Source organism: Cryptosporidium ubiquitum (genome assembly GCF_001865345.1).
Source record: "Cryptosporidium ubiquitum isolate 39726 chromosome Unknown contig_12, whole genome shotgun sequence".
Classification (NCBI taxonomy): Eukaryota; Apicomplexa; class Conoidasida; order Eucoccidiorida; family Cryptosporidiidae; genus Cryptosporidium; species Cryptosporidium ubiquitum.
The window spans coordinates 666,580-684,979 of record NW_021639804.1 but is presented as its reverse complement, the minus strand read 5'-3'; the positions used below and the strand labels follow the sequence as shown (position 1 = coordinate 684,979).

The following is an 18,400-nucleotide window of genomic DNA, read 5'->3' as shown; positions in this document are numbered from 1 at the left end:
TGCGCGCCATTTCTGATATTACATTAATTTTATTCCCCCACTGTTGACTTATTGTTTTAAGCTTAGGTAAATTTGTGCATATATAGAGATTTAGTTCTGTTGAAATAGGTGAAAGGCTAAGTATGGAAACTTCATAAATATGTTAATTTTGAGAAACTAACTGGATGCATATGATTGATCTTTGAGTTCAAACTTCCCGTCTCTATATAATAATCTCTTTTGTGTGCGCAAAAAATATATCGATTTAACCGTTTTTATTAGCTTTGCCTTTTTTTTGTTTTTGATTTTGACTTTAGATTTGGATTCGGGGTTGAGATTTAGGGTGGGTTTAAATTCAAGATTGAGTTCTGGTTTTCCTTAAGTTTAAACTCAGGCTCGGCTCAGGCTCAGGCTCAGGCTCAGGCTCAGGCTCAGGCTCAGGCAGGCTAAATATCATTAGGCCCTGATGTTTTTATGTAATTAAAGAAGCAAAACATTTGGGTTTGAATAACCAATCACCATTACTTAATTAAATATAATAATGATTTATAAGCTGTTAATAGTATAATATACTTAATAATAAAACTTTAATATAAATAGCTTGAAAAACTTGGCTTAAGCTACTCCTTTTTGTCTTCAAAAGATAAAGAGAAGTCATCCTTCTCATCTTTGATAGAACATTGCGCTTGCTTAGTGATAAATGGTTTTGAAGAAAGCTGAGTATATAATGATTTCCTTCTCTTTACTAATTCATGAACGTAATTACTCATAACAGTTTGTATGGAATTTTTCTCATCATTATTACCTTTAAAATTGTAACCTTGCCTTAAAATTATATTATTTCTTTCAATTTCAAAGATCATTTGGTCAACAAGTTCATCTGGAATAAAAAAGATTAAAGTTTTGGTGTCAGGCTTATCAAGAGTCTTTTCAGGAGGAAGTAATGAATACTTTTTTAATTTTTCTTCCACATCTTTTTTGATTTCATAATATTCTTGATCATTCTTTATATATTTTCTTTCAATCATTAATTCATTCTCCAAAGATAAGGTTTTCTTTCCTTTTTTTAGATTCCATCCCCTTATGTTTATGTGTCTAGGCTCATCTCCAATAATATCTAATTTCCCAGTTTTAAATGTATATCTCTGGTATTCTTTTGGAAACTTGTTGTATTTACTAATCATATATGATGCAGGGATTGCAATTCTTATTAACTTAAAAGCATTATCCAAAGTCTTCTGTTGTGTTAAAAATATTTTCTGAGCTTTTTTTTGATACTTATTTATTTCATAATTAATCTGTCGATATTGTTTCAATAACTCCCCAAGAAATTTTGAATTAGACATCAAATACTTTGGAGAATGATAGTACTCCAACCTTCCTATTCTAGAGAAAATATTATATAAATCACCCATTATAATCTGTATTGGTTCCATATTTTCATGATTAATAGACTTTTCATTTTCATAATACTCTAAATCACTTTCTCCCTTCTTTCTACATAAATAATGATCAATAATCTTGATTAATTCTCGATTTAAACTAGTTATTGTATTTTCTGAAAATTTAAAAAATTCCAACATCTGCTCTCTTTTATGAACCAAATAATCTTGAAACTTTTTCATCCTTTTATAATACCTACGAAGTTTCAAATACTTTCTAGATCTTAAGATATTCTTGATTATATTCCTGAACCCAAATTTACCATCTAGTTTATTTTGTTTTTGAAAAACTGAAATCTGATTATTAAAATTTGAAATTGAATTATCCAAAGCAAGTACGGTCTTTTTAATGTCTTCAGATCTCGAATGATATAATGTAATTGTCAACATTATATAGCCTGAAAGTATTCTTTCTGCAATTTTACGCTGCTTTTGGATTTTATACATTGTGGATGAATCTATTGTAGTTATGTTGGATCTTTTCATTAGTTCAGATTCAATGTTCAAAAGTTGACTATTGATTTGATTTTCTTTTTCCAAAATATTTTTTTTCTTTTCTTTAAAATCTTGATATACATTATAATAATATCCTAACTGTAATAATATATAACTATACTTTTCTCTAAATGGATGGGTAAATGGATCAGGAAAATACTCACCAATTAATTTATTTTCATCCTTTAAATTAGTTACTGGATTCAGTAATAACTTTGATGCATAGACAAAAGTAGCCAAAGATAAAATGTTATTGGAGTGTTGTTTGTACATAAATTCATTCACTTGAGTTAATTCTTCATTAAATATTCGAATTTCTATATCAATTTCTTCCAAATTAGTTTGTGTATTATCAATAAACTCTTTAGAATTCAATCTACTTGATCTTTGGTAATCAAGGTTGACTTTTGCAATAAAATCATTGAATAATAATTGAACATCTTCGAATCTCTTAATTACTGAGACTTTTAAATGATCATTATTAAGTTCTTTTTCTGAGAACTCTTCTGACATTATAACCAATTCTTTAAAAAGTTGATCAAATAAAATAGCAGCATCATCTTTATTCCCAATAGATTCTTTAATGTGATCTTCAAATATATTATTCAAATCTGTCAAGTAACGTTTTAAGATTTCAAAACTCTCTATTGATGTTGTTTTTTTGATATTATCCAGGCTTTTTGTAAAGCCAATAATAAACTCATTATATTCTCCAATTTTCTCAATAATTTTTCTTAACCTATCATTCTTTCTCCTAAATTCAAGGGTTTTTGCCTCATTACTTTCTATCTGATTATAGCTTGACTCAATTTCTTGTATTAATTCATTTAATGAGGAATTAAAGTTGGAATCTTCATGATTTGATCTTGAATTAGGGAATATTACGGATATAAAATGTGAAATTATATATTCAAATTTTAAGACAGGATCTTTTATTTCACCAAGATTAATATAATTATTCTTTTCATCCGAATTAAAAGAATGAATCTTATTCAAAAAGAATCCCAGACACGTTTGGTTAATTTTTGAATAGGTGAATAAAACATTAGTGTCGTTTCCCTTATATACTTGATAGTATTCTGCCAAGCATTTTAAAGTGTTTAACCCCAAAAAAATTTGGTGACTTTCACTTAATGTCAAATTTCTAGCAATTGAATCTAATTGATTTCTTTCTGTAACTGCATGCCCATATAAAAATGTTATCTTCTCCTTATTTTCATTATATGCATCCTCACAATTAGTAATAGCTTTTATTTTTTCATTTCTTTTCCCCAGCACTTCATCTTTGCTTAAATACTTTAAAGTAAGCCAGATTGAGTTCATTTTTAATTTAATTTGATCCAACTCACTGAAAAATTCGTCTGACTCTTGAATTCTTTCATTAATTTGTTCAATTCCGTCCACAAAATTCACATTCTCCAAATCTTTGTTGATTTCTGTAAATAATTTAGAAAGTGGGCTGCGAAAAATATTCAGAATAGACGGAATAATTTCAAGTCTCCATTTAATTAAATCATCTGTAATTCCAATTTCTTCCATATTTAAAGCCTTAATTTTAATTTCTTTGATTAAAGTTTCAAATCCATTTTTTTGTTCAACTTTCTCATTCATTAAATCCCCGTATTTTACTAAAACTGTATTAGCTATTATGGAGTTAATAAGCTCTAGCTTTTTTAAAATATCATTACCAGATGCTACCATAACTTTACTTTCATCAATTAGAGGCTTCAATTGATCTTTAATTAGTGCTTCAATTTCGCTCAATATGTATGCCCAACTATTCACCAATAAACTTACTGAAACCGTGTTTTTTGAAATTACTTGGTCTGAATTATAAATTTGGTGGCTTCTTTCCCTGTATACATTTAACAGTTGATAAGCTTTTAGATATTTTTCTGCATTACTGCTCAGTTGATTAATTTTCAATACCAAATTGTCCACTGGCTGCTTTAAATTAATCATTATTTCATGGTGGAAATTTTCAATAATGCTTTTACTTATTGATAACTCTTTTCCTAATAAGTTTTTACCAAACTCAAGGTTTCTATTTAACTCTGAAAGCTCTATTATCCCCTTTCCTCCTAATACTTGTTGGATTTTATCTTCTTTGCTTAAAGCTGCCAATATGTCCATTTTATTAGCCAAACTTTTTGATATTGTCTCCAATTCTACTTGATCTACCTTGTAATTTCCCAAAGACTCCTCAAATTCTCGTATTATAACATTATATTCTTCTGGTTTTTCTAACATGACATTATCGTAAATCTCTTTATATTCTCTTTCTTCTTCTATTGACAAAGCTTCCCAATTAGTATTTGGAAATTCGACTTGTTCAAAGATTTGTTTTTTTAAAGGCTCAATGAGGTCATCAATTTTGGCACAAGTTACTAGTGTGTGCATTAAAAGCAACGGAATGAGCTTTAAAAAAATAAAAAATAGCATTTTTAATCTTTTTATAACTTATCTTGACAATTTGGTATTAAATTTTTCATTCATTTCATAAAAAATATTAATTTTTTATTAATAGTATGAATAAATATGTAAGTGAAAGAAAAAAAACATGGAATTTTATTATAGGCCAGTTCAGCTTTCCACCAAAATTCAAGTTATTTATTTTATTATAATAAAATCTTTCCGAATATAATACCACTAGAAATGAGTTTTAGTAACTTTTTTGGGGGCAATACTGTTCTTCTTATTGTAAAATAATAATAATTATGAATATTTAATTATTACTTTAGATCTGTAATTTTCTTTTTATGCCCCAAAGATCTCTCCTATATTCCACCCCGCTGAAAAAAAAATTCACTTTTGCTTAAAACGTTCACAAATTGCAAACTTGCATGCATGCAAAATTGCAAGTAAATTCTTGTTAATCACCGGTATAGGAATTTAGTCACATATTAATAGTAAATGTTTAGGCTAACACGTAATAGAATATTTATTTATATAATTTAATTATTCATGTGGACAAAACCATTAAAATAATAGAAAAAATTGAAAATAAAATTAAAGGGAAAATGTAATTCAAGCAAAAAGATAGTTCAATGAGTTGGCAAAAAAAACATTTAAGAATTCATGAGTAGTTAGTTCCTTGTTGAATGATCCTTAAGAACCATTCTTGTACATTTCGTTGATTGAATCCTCATAAAATTTAATGGCTTTGTGCCTAACAATTTTAAATGTTGGGGTGAGAAGTTCGTTTTCAACGGAGAATGGTGTGGATACACATTTGAATGTTCGAATCTTTTCATAACCAAGCATTTTATGTTGAACTTCAGCCTTTTCAAGGTCGGCTCTAATTTTCTCAATGATTTTGGGATGGTCAACAACATCTTTGAATTTCAAATTGTCTCCTAACTTGTTGGCTTTCACATAGTTCATGGTAAATTCTTCATCAAGGACAAAAATAGCAACTAAGAAGCTTTCAGTTGACCTACCAATGACAAGGGCCTGAGAAATCAGTTCACAACAAATTACAAATATATTCTCGAGTTTTTCCGGAGCAACATACTCTCCTTGGGATAGCTTGAATATATTTTTTCTTCTATCAATAACTCTAATAGATCCATTCGGGAGAAGATGACAAATATCACCGGTTTTTATCCAACCCTCTTTTTCGCATATTACTGCCTTGGTTTCCTCTTCATTTCTAAAGTACCCAATAAAAGAAGAATGCCCTCTAACTACAAGTTCTCCAGCAGGAGGGTTACTTTTTACACTATAATCCATCTCGGGAACTGAGACAAGTTTGAATTCGCAACATCCGGGAGGGCCACCAATGATATTTTTAGAGTTATCGCTGATTTCAGACATAAATGCAGCGAGAAGTTCAGTCATACCGTATCCTTCAAAACAGTAAGAGCAGGTAAAGCACCTTATTCGGGTTAAAACTGTTTCATCTAATGGAGCGGCTCCACTCAATATGGCCTTAACATTACCTCCCAAAATTTCCTTGGTTTTGTTGAAAACGATTGTGTCCCAAATAAAGTGAAAAGGAGAGCCCTTTTTTTCTTTTTGCTGAAGAGCAAAGTGGAAAAGCATTTGCAAGAATTTTGGCTTTTGTTCAACATTCATCATAACTTTATCATGGATTCTATTCAAAACTCTTGGGACTGTTATAAAAATTGTTGGTTTGAATAGTTGGATATCATCCACAATTCTCCGAACATCTCCACTGTAAAAACCTATCTTTCCACCCAAATAAGTAAATACAACGTGAACAATTCTTTCAAAAATATGTGCAAGAGGAAGATAGCTAATATGCCTATCATCAGGACCCAGTTTGGTACCTTTACGTCCCAATTGACCATAAATAAAACCGGCAGCACAAGAAATCCATGCTCTATGCGTTAAAACGGCACCCTTAGGATTCCCAGTTGTACCTGATGTATAATGGATTGAATGAATTGAATCCAATGTACCAGGAGAAATTTCCCTTGGATTGCTCTTACCAATTTTAATTAGCTCTTCAAAGTCCATGATTGTTACATTTTCCTTTACATATTCAGTGATATCTTCTTGAATAGACTTGGAATCGTTATTAATCATAATTAAAATCTTCACGCTTTTTATTGACTCCAATAATGGAAGTAGTTTTTTGCAGCATTCAACAGAACAGAAGACTGTTTTCGGAAGTGTCGAGTTTAAAATATAAGTTATTCCACTATTACCAAGTACATCATAAAGGGGAATAGTAGAAATCCCATAGGCATTACAGGCATGTTCAGTAATTGACCAGTTCAGAGAGTTCTTAGCAAATAAAGCAACGCATTTTAATTTAATATTACAATCATCAAATTTTCGCTCCTCGACTCCTTCAACATGAAGTAAACCACTCCCTAATTCCTTGGCTTTTCTAATCACATAAGAGTATTTTACATACCTATATTCGCTCAGTTCTCCATTCTCCAAAGGTACTCTGAAACCCATGAATTCTCCATTATTGCTGACTTCTTTCCCATGGAGAAGAACTTCCCAACAATTCTCCAGCTTTTCGTGGAAATTTGAAATAAGTTCAGAGTTAACAGTTTCCTTAGATCGCCTTATTTCGGTTGAATTAAGGTCACCTGTACCTTCTATTGGACAGGAGTAAATAAATTCATCATTTTGACAAAAAATATTGGATGGCACGTTTCCCATGTTAATCTCAATATTTTATATTATCTCTTTGTCTATATTATCTTCAATTAATTTTTTTTATTTAAATTTATCGATACTTTTTAAATACTAATTAATCAATATATATACATATATATGTTGGTATTCCCTTTAAGTTATGGATTTAGGTGCATTAATACTTTTAAAATTCCAATTAGATCTTAAACTTGTCTTCTTTATTATTCAAAAGTAATTTAGTAATTATTGACTAATTTTAAGTGTAATAAATAGTAATTACAGAGTCAAATTTAGGCTAAAGAATAAAACCAAGTTTAACAAGTAGTTGTTATTATTAAATCTCCTATAAAAAATGATAAAGTTTAGAAATTGTTAAATCCTATAAATCCAATTATGTTTCAATTCATTAATATTTAAAAGAAGAAAAAATTATAACCAAAAAAATTTATATTTATTATTTTACCTCATATATTAAAACAATTAATTAATTTGCCTTGAATTTACTATCTTCGTATTAATAATATATTAATGCAGTGTTTTGGCGGTAACAGTGTGGGTTAATATAAATTTCATTATCTTTATCTTATGTAATTTTGTACAGGATAATTACAAACTACCCTCTAAATAATAGTCAAATGAAATTTATTAGTTGATATACAAATAAATTTTACCAAATTTTTATTAAAACATTTTCCAATGTTCATTGACAAACCTTTTTTTTCTTTTTTTTTTATCACCACTGAAAAAATATTACAATTATTTTTTATACTCATAATCTACACCATATGAATTTCTAAGACAATTTTAAAATATTTAGGTTAATCATATTAATACTTACCCCACTATGAATATTGATCTTGAAAAAGAAATACAATAAAGGAAGCTCTCTCGCTTCAATAATTCACATATTATCGTTTTTAAAATACACTAATTTTACCTAATTGGATTTCTAAACTATTTATTCTTTTATCCGAATTTCCCTACCACTAACCTTTTAGAAACTACTAGTAGTTTTATGCATGCAAAATTATTATTGTAAAAACCACATGGCGCCAAGAGGAAGCGGGAATTGTTTTTGAGTGACTGTAAGGATTTGCATTAATTAAATTAATGTCAAGAAAAAAACAAAAAAGCTCAATAAGTTAATAATAAAGTCATATTAGGCAAATTTTTGTGCCTTAGTGCTGTGTGAACCTTTTATCTTCTTTTTTTTTGCTTATTTTTTTCCTAATTTTAACACTGGAAAGGTAAAATGTTGTTATTATACTCCAATGGGGATATATGCATAGAAACAGAGTTATATTCAAATGAAAAAAAATTAGAAGTTAAGAATGACCAAAACTTTCATATAAATTTAGAAGAAGTTGGATTGGTATATTTTAGAGAAAAAGATCAAAGCAAATTTATAGGAAAGGTAAAAAGAGCAAATTATGTAGGCAAAGGTGTGATAGTAACATTAGATGGAGGTATGTATGAATCTGAGTATAAAGCTGGAAAATTCGATAGAGGAAACTATATAGGAAGATATCAAATTCCAAAAATGGATGAAAGATTTTTTAAAACAAAAAATATTTTTAATATGGATAAAAAATTAAATGATAGGAAAAAAGTACCAGGGTATTCGAAAGCAGAAAGATACTGGGATATGAGTCTAGAATTAGAGTATTTCAAAAATAGTCAGTTACATGAAGACGAAAAAGTTAATAAATTATTAAAGGATTTATTAAAGAATTGGGGTTTGGATGATTATTTTGAGATAATTCATAAGAGGTTATCATTAGAAGATTTATTACTTTCTTCCAAGCTTTTATCAGTTAATGGTATTGGTAAAGCATTAGGTATCAGTAAGGTTGGTCATAGAATAAAGCTAGCAAACTGTATAAAACAGTTTAGGTTGGTTTTTGCACCTTTATTTCTACCTAAATATATTAGAAATCCAACAGAATTTGGGAGAATTACTGGAAATTTTCTTCCCCCATTATTTATTTCAAGGCCTCTAAATTTCTATAGCTATTCTGGAATTAATATCCCCTTTGAGCAATTAATTTTTCTTAGAAAATTAGAAAGGACAGATTTTCCATGTAAATGTAGTAAGGGAGGTAAGTTCTTTCTTTCAATTTAGAAAGGGAGTTATTAAATTTAATTAATAACATAATAACCATTACTATTCTATAGCTTTTTCTAGTAGTTCATGTTGTTATCTTGGAAAATGGCTTGGAAAAGATATTATTATTAAAGTTTTTAGAGGAAAAATATTACAATCAAAACTATGGGAAAATACTTGCAAGCTTATTTGGTCTCTACGACATCCTTGTTTAGTTTTGACTTTAGGATTTTGTCACTACTCCCCAGATATACATTGTGTAATAACAGAATATATACATAATGGGTCTCTCCAAAAGCTATTATATAAAGGAACATGTATTTGCATGTATAATTGTGTATGGAGAGATTCTGATCCTAAATCTATTAAAATCAACTTACCACCATATTATTATAACTTGAAAGATGCAATCAAGATCAATTTAAAAAAAGGAAGTCACAGTCAAGTCAATATAGACCCTGAATCCAGTTATTATATACCAAATCTGGATTTTAATCCAAATTTAAATATTGGCTTGGATATTATTGCAGGTTTAGAATTGAATGATAACTCAAATTCAAAGATATCTGATTTGAATCTCATTTTAAGCACAAATTCAACTAGTCAGGATCCATCATATTGGCCAACAATTCCGGAATATAATTCATCTTTTGGAATTCATACTCAAAATGCTATTAAAATTGCCAAGGGAATAGTAACTGGGTGTTTGTACTTAAAACAAAGAGGTTTATTTCATCTTAGTCTAAAACCTACTAATATATTGGTAGAGGAAGATTTATCAGTTAAGCTTGCAGACTTTGGACATACTTTATTAGAAGCTTCTTTTTATCCTCCAGGTCAGGTTTATTTAGATGCAACAGTAAATAACAAAGTTTTAACTCATACAAATTCTAATTCAAGTTTTGATTTTTCAAATATAAATCAGTTTCCTATTGAAGATGGATTTTCCTTTTTAAATCAAATTTCTAGCTCTCCAAGACTATCAGACAATAGAATCCTTAACTATTTGCCTCCAGAAATTCTGAAGACTAATTCTCCACTTTTAGAACCTGCAAAACTTTATCTAGAAAATAAGCTTGAACAGTGTCAATCGATCGACTCTTACTCCATAGGTACAATTCTTTGGGAAATGATTAATGGTCAACCTCCTTTTGCTGGACTTGGAAATCTTCAAGTTCAAGCCTATGTTGGATATTCTGGAGCCACACTAGATCTTAATCCTGTTAAGGATTCTCTTCAGTTCAGTAATGTATCACTTATCCAGGGCCTTATTTCAAGATGTTGTGGGTTTTCTAATTTGTCTCATAACTTCTACCTACGAAATATTGGTAATCACACATCAAAGCGTCCTATTATTTCTTCACTTCCTTTTCCTCCTTCTTCCTCTTCTTCTTCCTCTTCTTCTTTATCTTCTTGGTCTTCTTCCTCTTCTTCTTCTTCTTCGTCTTCCTCGTCTTCCTTATCTTCTACACTTTTTGTTCAAAAGAAGATAAATTTTGCATTCCAAGTAAATAAAGTTGGTTTGGAAAAGTCTTATAAAAAGAGGATTTCTATTATTCAAATCTTAAAAGAGCTTAAAGCAATAGAAAAGATGGTAAGTTAATAAGAAGGGTTTGACCAATATAAGCACTATCTTAAACTTTCATGTTCATTAAAATGACTACAAATTATCTGTTTCAGGTCACGACATCAACAGAAGATTCATTAGCCAGATTTATGACAGGAGAATAACAAAAAGAGATGTTAGTTAAACTTAGACTTAAATATACAATGAAAAACTATCAATTTACATAAGATTTAACATAATTAACAAAAAATGTGGCGTCTAGTGACGCCTGGTATAAGTAGCCTTTATATTAATTCTTGACGATACTTAAATCCTATTATCATTACTTGAATTAGAATTTCGAAAACAAGCCCTTGGAATCACTTTCTAGTATAACGGTACTGATAGAATAAGTTCTCAAAAGATTTATTAGAACTTAGTCTATTCAGTTGTACCAAACATATCCCCATTTATCTTTCAAAGATCCATTTCAGTTAAGTAATTCATTCTATTATATTCCCCAAATTCTTCCTTTTAGCTTCTTTAAAAGAAAAAATTTGAACACAATAGAGAAAACACATTTTACTGGTTAGTAAAGGAAAGATAATGAATTAATGGATTCATTAATTTACTTTTGTCCACCAGTAAACTTGGTAACAGCCTTTGTACCCTCAGAAACTGCATGCTTAGCAAGTTCACCTGGTAAAACAAGTCTAACGGCAGTTTGGATTTCTCTGGATGCGATGGTGTCTTTTTTGGTGGTTTGGCAAAGCTGAGCAGCTTGCTGAGCGATCTTCTCAAAAGTATCAGAGATATAACTGTTCATAATCATCATAGACTTCTTACTGATTCCAGTTTCTGGGTGAACTTGCTTCAATACCTTGTAAATATATGTAGAGTAGCTCTCCTTCTTCTTCTTGTGGATCTTCTTCGGAGCTGCACCTTTATTGTTCTTTGAAGACATTTTTGGGGCCATTTTTATACTATTTGTGCTTTATTTTCCTAATTCCCGTAGAACCGCGGACTGTGATTGTCCTTTTTTTTTACAAACTTGAAATTGTAGAGAAATCCACTTAATATCCACACCTTACTCTCCTTTAGTATTTTACTATTTATTCAGCCTTTAATTACTAAGAGACATATACATGCACCCCACAGTTACTGAATATTTTGGCGGGAAAGTTCACACATAATTGTTGAGTATGTTGAATAATAAAGGTGGTGCGTGAAAATAAATAGTTAATGAAAAGAAGTTTAAGGTGAGATATATGTAATATTTATTAAAGTTATTTTTAAAAATATAAGGTCTGGCATAATTAAATTAGGATGTGAAACTGGCAAGTATATATTATAAATGTATTTATGCTTTTTTTTTTTTTTTCTGGATATGCTTGGTATCTTGCTGTAAATATGTGGTGGAAATGGTAGTAATATGAGATTGGTAATATTCATCTGTGAAAAATACATTAGGTAGTAAAATTAGTTTTAGTGTCATATGATAGTATAACAAACATATATAAAGTAGTGAAATATACAAATTGAGAGGTTTATATGAGAGAAAAGCATTATTGTTAATATTAAATAGACTAATAAAAAAACTAGAAATATTTGTTAAATTTTTAAAACTGAATTAGGAAATATAATGTATTAAGCATGCAGAAATTAGTTGGATTCCAACCCAAAATATTGTATTAGAATAGACAAAAAAAAGCCCATCAGGAACTTTCGAATTATAACGGTGATATGAATATTAGCAATAAACATAACAAACCTAATTAATAATTCTCCATTTCGTATTTAAATTTGGTTGCAATCTATTTAAAATATCTAAAGGACAAAAAATAAATTTTACTGAGTTTAACAAAACTTATTTATTTGTGTAAAATGCACTATTAAAATTTTAATTACCTTGGTTAATATTAACAAAATTGAGTTAGAAAGTAAAAAGTAACAATGTTAAGTAAAATCAAATAAATAGTTGGTTTTAATATGTTTTAAGAAATTTTTAATTATTTTTGCATTTTCATTGACAAATTGCAATGGAATTTACCGCCTAATTTGCGTATGAGGCGCGCAGATACGTATTAATAGACGATTACATGACAAAGTTTAGAGATTAAAAATAAAATTGAGTATAAATTTAGAATAGACAACATGTAAAAAGTGAGATGAATTTTTTTTTTTTTTTACGATACGTACAGTGCGCATTAAAAATCTAAAGTATATTTTTTATTTTCCTGCGTGCGTATACATATCTTTAAATACTTGGATAAAGAGATAATAAAAGGTGTACGGCAAGAAAAGTAGTAAATAAAAGAGTACTTTTCATATTTTATTTATAACTTAACCATATACACGCTTTTTTCATTATTTTCGAGCAGACTACAGAAGTAACAAAATGAGTGAAGAAGAAACACAAGCATTGGTTATTGACAATGGTTCAGGTATGGTTAAAGCTGGTATAGCTGGTGATGATGCTCCAAGATGTGTTTTTCCATCAATTGTCGGTCGCCCAAAAATGCCTGGTGTTATGGTAGGTATGGATCAAAAGGACTGCTATGTCGGTGATGAAGCTCAATCAAAGAGAGGTATTTTAACTTTAAAATACCCAATTGAGCATGGTATTGTTACAAATTGGGAAGACATGGAGAAGATCTGGCATCATACTTTCTATAATGAATTGCGTGTTGCTCCAGAAGAACACCCAGTATTACTGACAGAAGCACCAATGAACCCAAAAGTTAATCGTGAAAGAATGACTCAAATTATGTTTGAAACATTCAACGTACCAGCAATGTATGTTAATATTCAGGCAGTCTTATCTTTGTATGCTTCTGGACGTACAACTGGTATTGTTTTGGATAGTGGTGATGGTGTATCACACACTGTTCCAATTTATGAGGGTTATGCTCTTCCTCATGCTATTATGAGATTGGACTTAGCCGGGCGTGACTTGACTGATTTTTTGATGAAGATTCTTCACGACCGTGGCTACAGTTTCACAACTACAGCTGAGAGAGAAATAGTAAGAGATATTAAAGAAAAGCTTTGTTACATTGCTCTTGATTATGAGGAAGAAATGAAAAAATCTCAGGAGTCTTCTGAATTAGAAAAGACATATGAACTACCTGACGGTCATGTAATTACCGTAGGCAGTGAAAGATTCAGATGCCCAGAGGCTCTATTCCAACCAGGTCTTTTAGGTAAAGAAGCTGTTGGTATCGGTGAGACTACATTCCAATCTATCATGAAATGTGATCTTGATATCCGTAAGGATCTTTATGCTAACATTGTTTTATCTGGAGGTACAACAATGTATCCTGGTATTGGAGAGAGAATGACAAAAGAGCTCACTACTTTGGCTCCATCAACCATGAAGATTAAGGTTGTTGCTCCACCTGAACGTAAATACTCTGTATGGATTGGTGGCTCCATCTTGTCTTCTTTGTCTACTTTCCAACAAATGTGGATCACAAAAGAGGAGTATGATGAATCTGGCCCATCAATTGTACATAGAAAGTGCTTCTAAACTAATGTTATTAATAAAAAATTCTCAACATTCTCTTAAACACTACGCGTATTAAAATTTCAATAGAAATATGGATTACACAAGTTATTATTTATTAAGGACAATTTTTTTTTCTATCAATGAATAATTGTTTTATTTCTCTTCTTAATAAAAAAAAAGGGTGATGAATTGTCTAGTCAATGTTATTGTAACTCTAATTTTAAGGAGAGAATTCTACTTGATTTATTAGTCAATGACTATTAATGTTGTCGATAGAGCATAAGATTAACGTAAAAATAGTTACTAAGCAATGTGTAGTTCGACTTTGCCATTTTTTCTACTTCTTTGTGTTCTTGTTTTGAGGGGGTTTTGATAAAAATAAGGTCTTTTAGATCGGATATTTCAATATAGTGTTTTGTATTAGATAGAGGTGTCTAACAAGAAAGCTTATGCCTGAGGTTTAGTCAGCGTAGGAATTACATTGTTTATTCTGAAGCTTCAATAAATTTATATAAAAAATTTATTGAAAGGTTTTATAAAAAAGCTCCAAGTCCGGGAATTGAACCCGGGTCATCCGCGTGACAGGCGGATATACTAACCACTATACTAACTCGGACTCACGTTTGTACACCCGAATGTAGTTATAATATGAAAAGAGAATTGTGATAGCCAATAAATCATTACTAGTTGTTAAAGACCGCTAATCTTTCTTTAATAATAAATATCCTTTTATTCTGGGATTTAATTAAGTTGATGAAATGGAAAGAAAACAGTGTTATGTTAAAATCGGTTTTTTTGATAAAGGGAATTCAGTTTCTCAATTATTTTTTTAATTTTTTTCTAAAAAATAACTTGTTAATCATTTTATATTCTATTTAAAGAAAGTTTCACTAACTTGCTCGATATCAAAATTAGGAAAATTTGAATGCAAAACTACATTCATTTAAAAATTTACAGAGTAGAATAGGAACTACTTTATTACTTTTATCAGGGAAAGTTTGACAGATTATCTGTGTCATTTAAGCTTGGTAGATTGTTTTAGGTTAAATTTTGTAGAAAGCCATAATGCTGGCTAATTCAATCTAACTCAGAATCAGAGACACAACTAATTACTACTGATCAAAATATCAGAAGGTTAGGGAAGTAGAGTAGAGTGGGATGCCCAAGTTTAAACATAATATAAGAAAAAAATTGGTAACAATTTTAAAAGCATAGCGCGCGTGTTTACTAGGAAATTTCTAACTACCAGCATTGACTTACAATTTAGTAGCGAAATAAAATACAAGTTTAAAGTTAATTACTAAAATAAGAATATTTTGATTACAAATTATATTCTTTTTATTGTACTGAACTATGATTAGAACTAAAGTATGATGAGCTGTATTCTTAAATATTTACTTTGGTTATCTTTTTAACCAAAACATATTTTTTAATATTTTAATAAAATTAATAATGGAGATAATAGTGGTTTTCATATTACACACTATATGCAATTTTTTTATACATAGCTTTACATTATATACATGTAATAACCATAAAATTATTAGATGGTTTACCGCTAAAATTAACCGCCTATATGAGTGTTTTATTCTGGTAATAAGTATGCATGCTTATAATTAACATGAATTAAAATAAAAAATTTTTTTTTTTCAGGAAAAAGAGGGTGGGGATAGGATAAGGGAAAAAAATAGAGATGATTTAAAAGTAGATGGTGAATTTAGTAAATGTTTAAATAAACATGTACATTAAATTTTCATTTTAGATTTAGTGTGCTACAATAAATATTTTTTTTTGTTTTGAAAAAATAACAAATGCACACCTGCATTATTAAAAATAATAATTTGTGGGCGGTAGAATGGAAGGAGCGGGTAGTATAATAATTGGGTTAGGGCTAATTAAAAGGAAAAAAAAAATTTTAAATTATATGTGAGAAAAAAATAGGTAAGAAAAAATAGCAAAAGTTACATGAAAATAGAATTTCATATTAAAATTTAGCATTTTGGGCGATTTCAACAATTTATTTATTTTTATTGATCCGTGTTAAAGATTTGTGTTTGTCTATTTTTTGAGATAAAAAAATTGGTTTCGAGCAACAGAAAGTGTGCAAATTAAATTATCAGTAAATCTTCGCTCGAGCTTAAAAAAAGAGGGTCAGAAAAAAACCTAATTTTTAAAATAATTTCCGAGTTTAAAGTTTTCGAAGTTTTCTACAGTTGTGCACAATTTTTACTTATTATTTAACAGTTATAAAGATAATATAGTAAAAAGATCACACAAAGATTTTGGTTAAAATTTGGAAAGGAAGATTTGAATTTAGTTATAGATTCGTAATAATAATTTAACGTGCAAGAAAAGAGAAAGGAGATTTTTGACTAGTCACAGGAACTGAACAACAAGTACACATTTCTATCCATTTGACTAGCAGAAAATCAAAGTAAATATTGGGATTAATGTACAACTCCGATAAGTAACTATATATATTTATATATATATATATATAAATATATATATATATATATATATATAAATATATATATATATATATAATATTTATATCTTAGAAGCCTCATTTCTAAAGAGTAGATCGAAGTACTTCAAAGTTAAACTGATTTTGGTGAAAAAGTTATACAATTAATATACATATATACATTATTTTATGTATATCTGTATATAGATAAACATAATAATATTTATACATGCACTTTAATAAAGTATTTATACATTAATATTAAATATAACGATTAGTACTTAAGAGTAGTAAATCTCTTACCTTTTATTTTTCTGATACTGGAAAAATAAGAAGCCTCAGATAATATACAGAAAAAATTCAGCTTAGATAATATTTCAGAAAAAACCGAATATTTCCAAAAATCTCATCTTTATTTTTAATTGTAAGCATAATTCTTGTGCTCTCGAATTCGCGTAGAAAAAAGGGGGAAAAAGAAAAGTAATTGCCAAAATAAAGGAAGAAATTATAAAAGAAAGTGACCAATATTTTTTTTTCTTTAATATAGATTGGCGAAAACCAAGCTTAGTCCGATTTTTACAAAGATTTAAGAATTTGCGTTTGGACAAAGAAGAAAGGTGATACAAGCTTCCAAAGAAAAGTGTAATTCAAGAATTTCCAAGGACAGATAAACAAACAGAAAAAAGGTTTAGGACGAGTTATTTCCGATTTTTTTCCTGACATTTGCTGTTTGACTGTCAGTTTGTTACAATTGGTAATCTTTCTAATTCAGTTCAAATACATTTTTTAATTCAATTCGAATTTGCCATAAAAATATATGTACATATATATATATTATATAATTCTACTGGGATTCCATCATATATGTGCTGTAAATAGCTGAAAAGAAAATCAGCATTTTGCTTGTGTGGATTTGGTTTTTTTTATCATTTTTTATAATTTTATTCAGTAAATTTTACCATTTTTATATATACAACTGGAATTGACACTACCACTGCAACTTCTACTTTGGAAGGATATAAAAAGTTTGGATTTCGGAATAAGTTGGAATATTACGTAAGTAATAGAAGAAGGATCAAAGAATCGAGAAATAGAGAATTGGTAATAATTTTAGAGCTTTTTTTTTTTCTAATTAATAATATTGCTTTTCTCCTGACTTAGGAAATAGTAATATAAAATAATTAAGAGAGAGGAAAGAGAATAGGAAGGGCCACTTTCTCCTTAATCTTAGAAGACAAATTCAGAAGAAATTGGTAAAAATCAGCTCTTGGATTGCATTTTTGATATTTAATTATTAGTAAGTTTCAAGAATTAGTTTTCAAAATAACTCGGATAAAGTTAAAATAAGACTTTGATCAAACCAAAAACAGAAGAGTTGTTTCATTCTAGCTGGTCAAATTTGGAATCCAATAATTAGTATTTTGTATATAAACATACAAATAATAATTGTCTAGTTTTTCAAGTTGATTACATATTTATTAGCAAGTTCTGATTTGTTCAAATAAAATAAAAGAGATAATTGGTACTAAATTAAACTTGAAGAAAAATCCCCAGCTAGGAGAAAAGAACATAATAAGAGCAGGTCTTATATTTATGCATTTTACGAATTGAAGTAACTTAGAAACTTGGAGAGAATTTTGAAAACCAAAAAACAAAAGAAGGTAACTTATAAAAATTCAAAACTTGCAAATAAGAAAGATATTATCACAAAATAAATACTCTTACGTTAGGGGAGCGTAAG

The 18,400-nt window shown here is 28.9% G+C and overlaps 5 protein-coding genes across 5 annotated transcripts; 2 read left to right on the top strand and 3 right to left on the bottom strand.

Moving 5' to 3' along the window:
- Positions 1 to 599: 599 nt before the first annotated feature.
- Positions 600 to 4,316, bottom strand: cubi_02091 (uncharacterized protein; the record flags this gene model as incomplete). Its single annotated transcript, XM_029019103.1, has 1 exon — positions 600 to 4,316. The coding sequence occupies one exon, from the start codon at positions 4,314 to 4,316 to the stop codon at positions 600 to 602; it is 3,717 nt and encodes a 1,238-aa protein (XP_028876577.1).
- Positions 4,317 to 5,024: 708 nt separating this feature from the next.
- cubi_02090 (long-chain fatty acid ligase) lies at positions 5,025 to 7,058 on the bottom strand (the record flags this gene model as incomplete). The annotated part of the gene is made up of 1 exon (XM_029019102.1): positions 5,025 to 7,058. The coding sequence occupies one exon, from the start codon at positions 7,056 to 7,058 to the stop codon at positions 5,025 to 5,027; it is 2,034 nt and encodes a 677-aa protein (XP_028876576.1).
- Positions 7,059 to 8,286: 1,228 nt separating this feature from the next.
- cubi_02089 (uncharacterized protein) lies at positions 8,287 to 10,869 on the top strand (the record flags this gene model as incomplete). The annotated part of the gene is made up of 3 exons (XM_029019101.1): positions 8,287 to 9,133; positions 9,210 to 10,732; positions 10,819 to 10,869. 3 exons carry the CDS (start codon positions 8,287 to 8,289, stop codon positions 10,867 to 10,869), a joined length of 2,421 nt encoding a protein of 806 aa, XP_028876575.1.
- A 443-nt stretch (positions 10,870 to 11,312) lies between these two features.
- Positions 11,313 to 11,648, bottom strand: cubi_02088 (histone H2B; the record flags this gene model as incomplete). Its single annotated transcript, XM_029019100.1, has 1 exon — positions 11,313 to 11,648. One exon carries the CDS (start codon positions 11,646 to 11,648, stop codon positions 11,313 to 11,315), a length of 336 nt encoding a protein of 111 aa, XP_028876574.1.
- A 1,434-nt stretch (positions 11,649 to 13,082) lies between these two features.
- On the top strand, positions 13,083 to 14,213 carry cubi_02087 (actin; the record flags this gene model as incomplete). The annotated part of the gene is made up of 1 exon (XM_029019099.1): positions 13,083 to 14,213. The coding sequence occupies one exon, from the start codon at positions 13,083 to 13,085 to the stop codon at positions 14,211 to 14,213; it is 1,131 nt and encodes a 376-aa protein (XP_028876573.1).
- Positions 14,214 to 18,400: the final 4,187 nt, after the last annotated feature.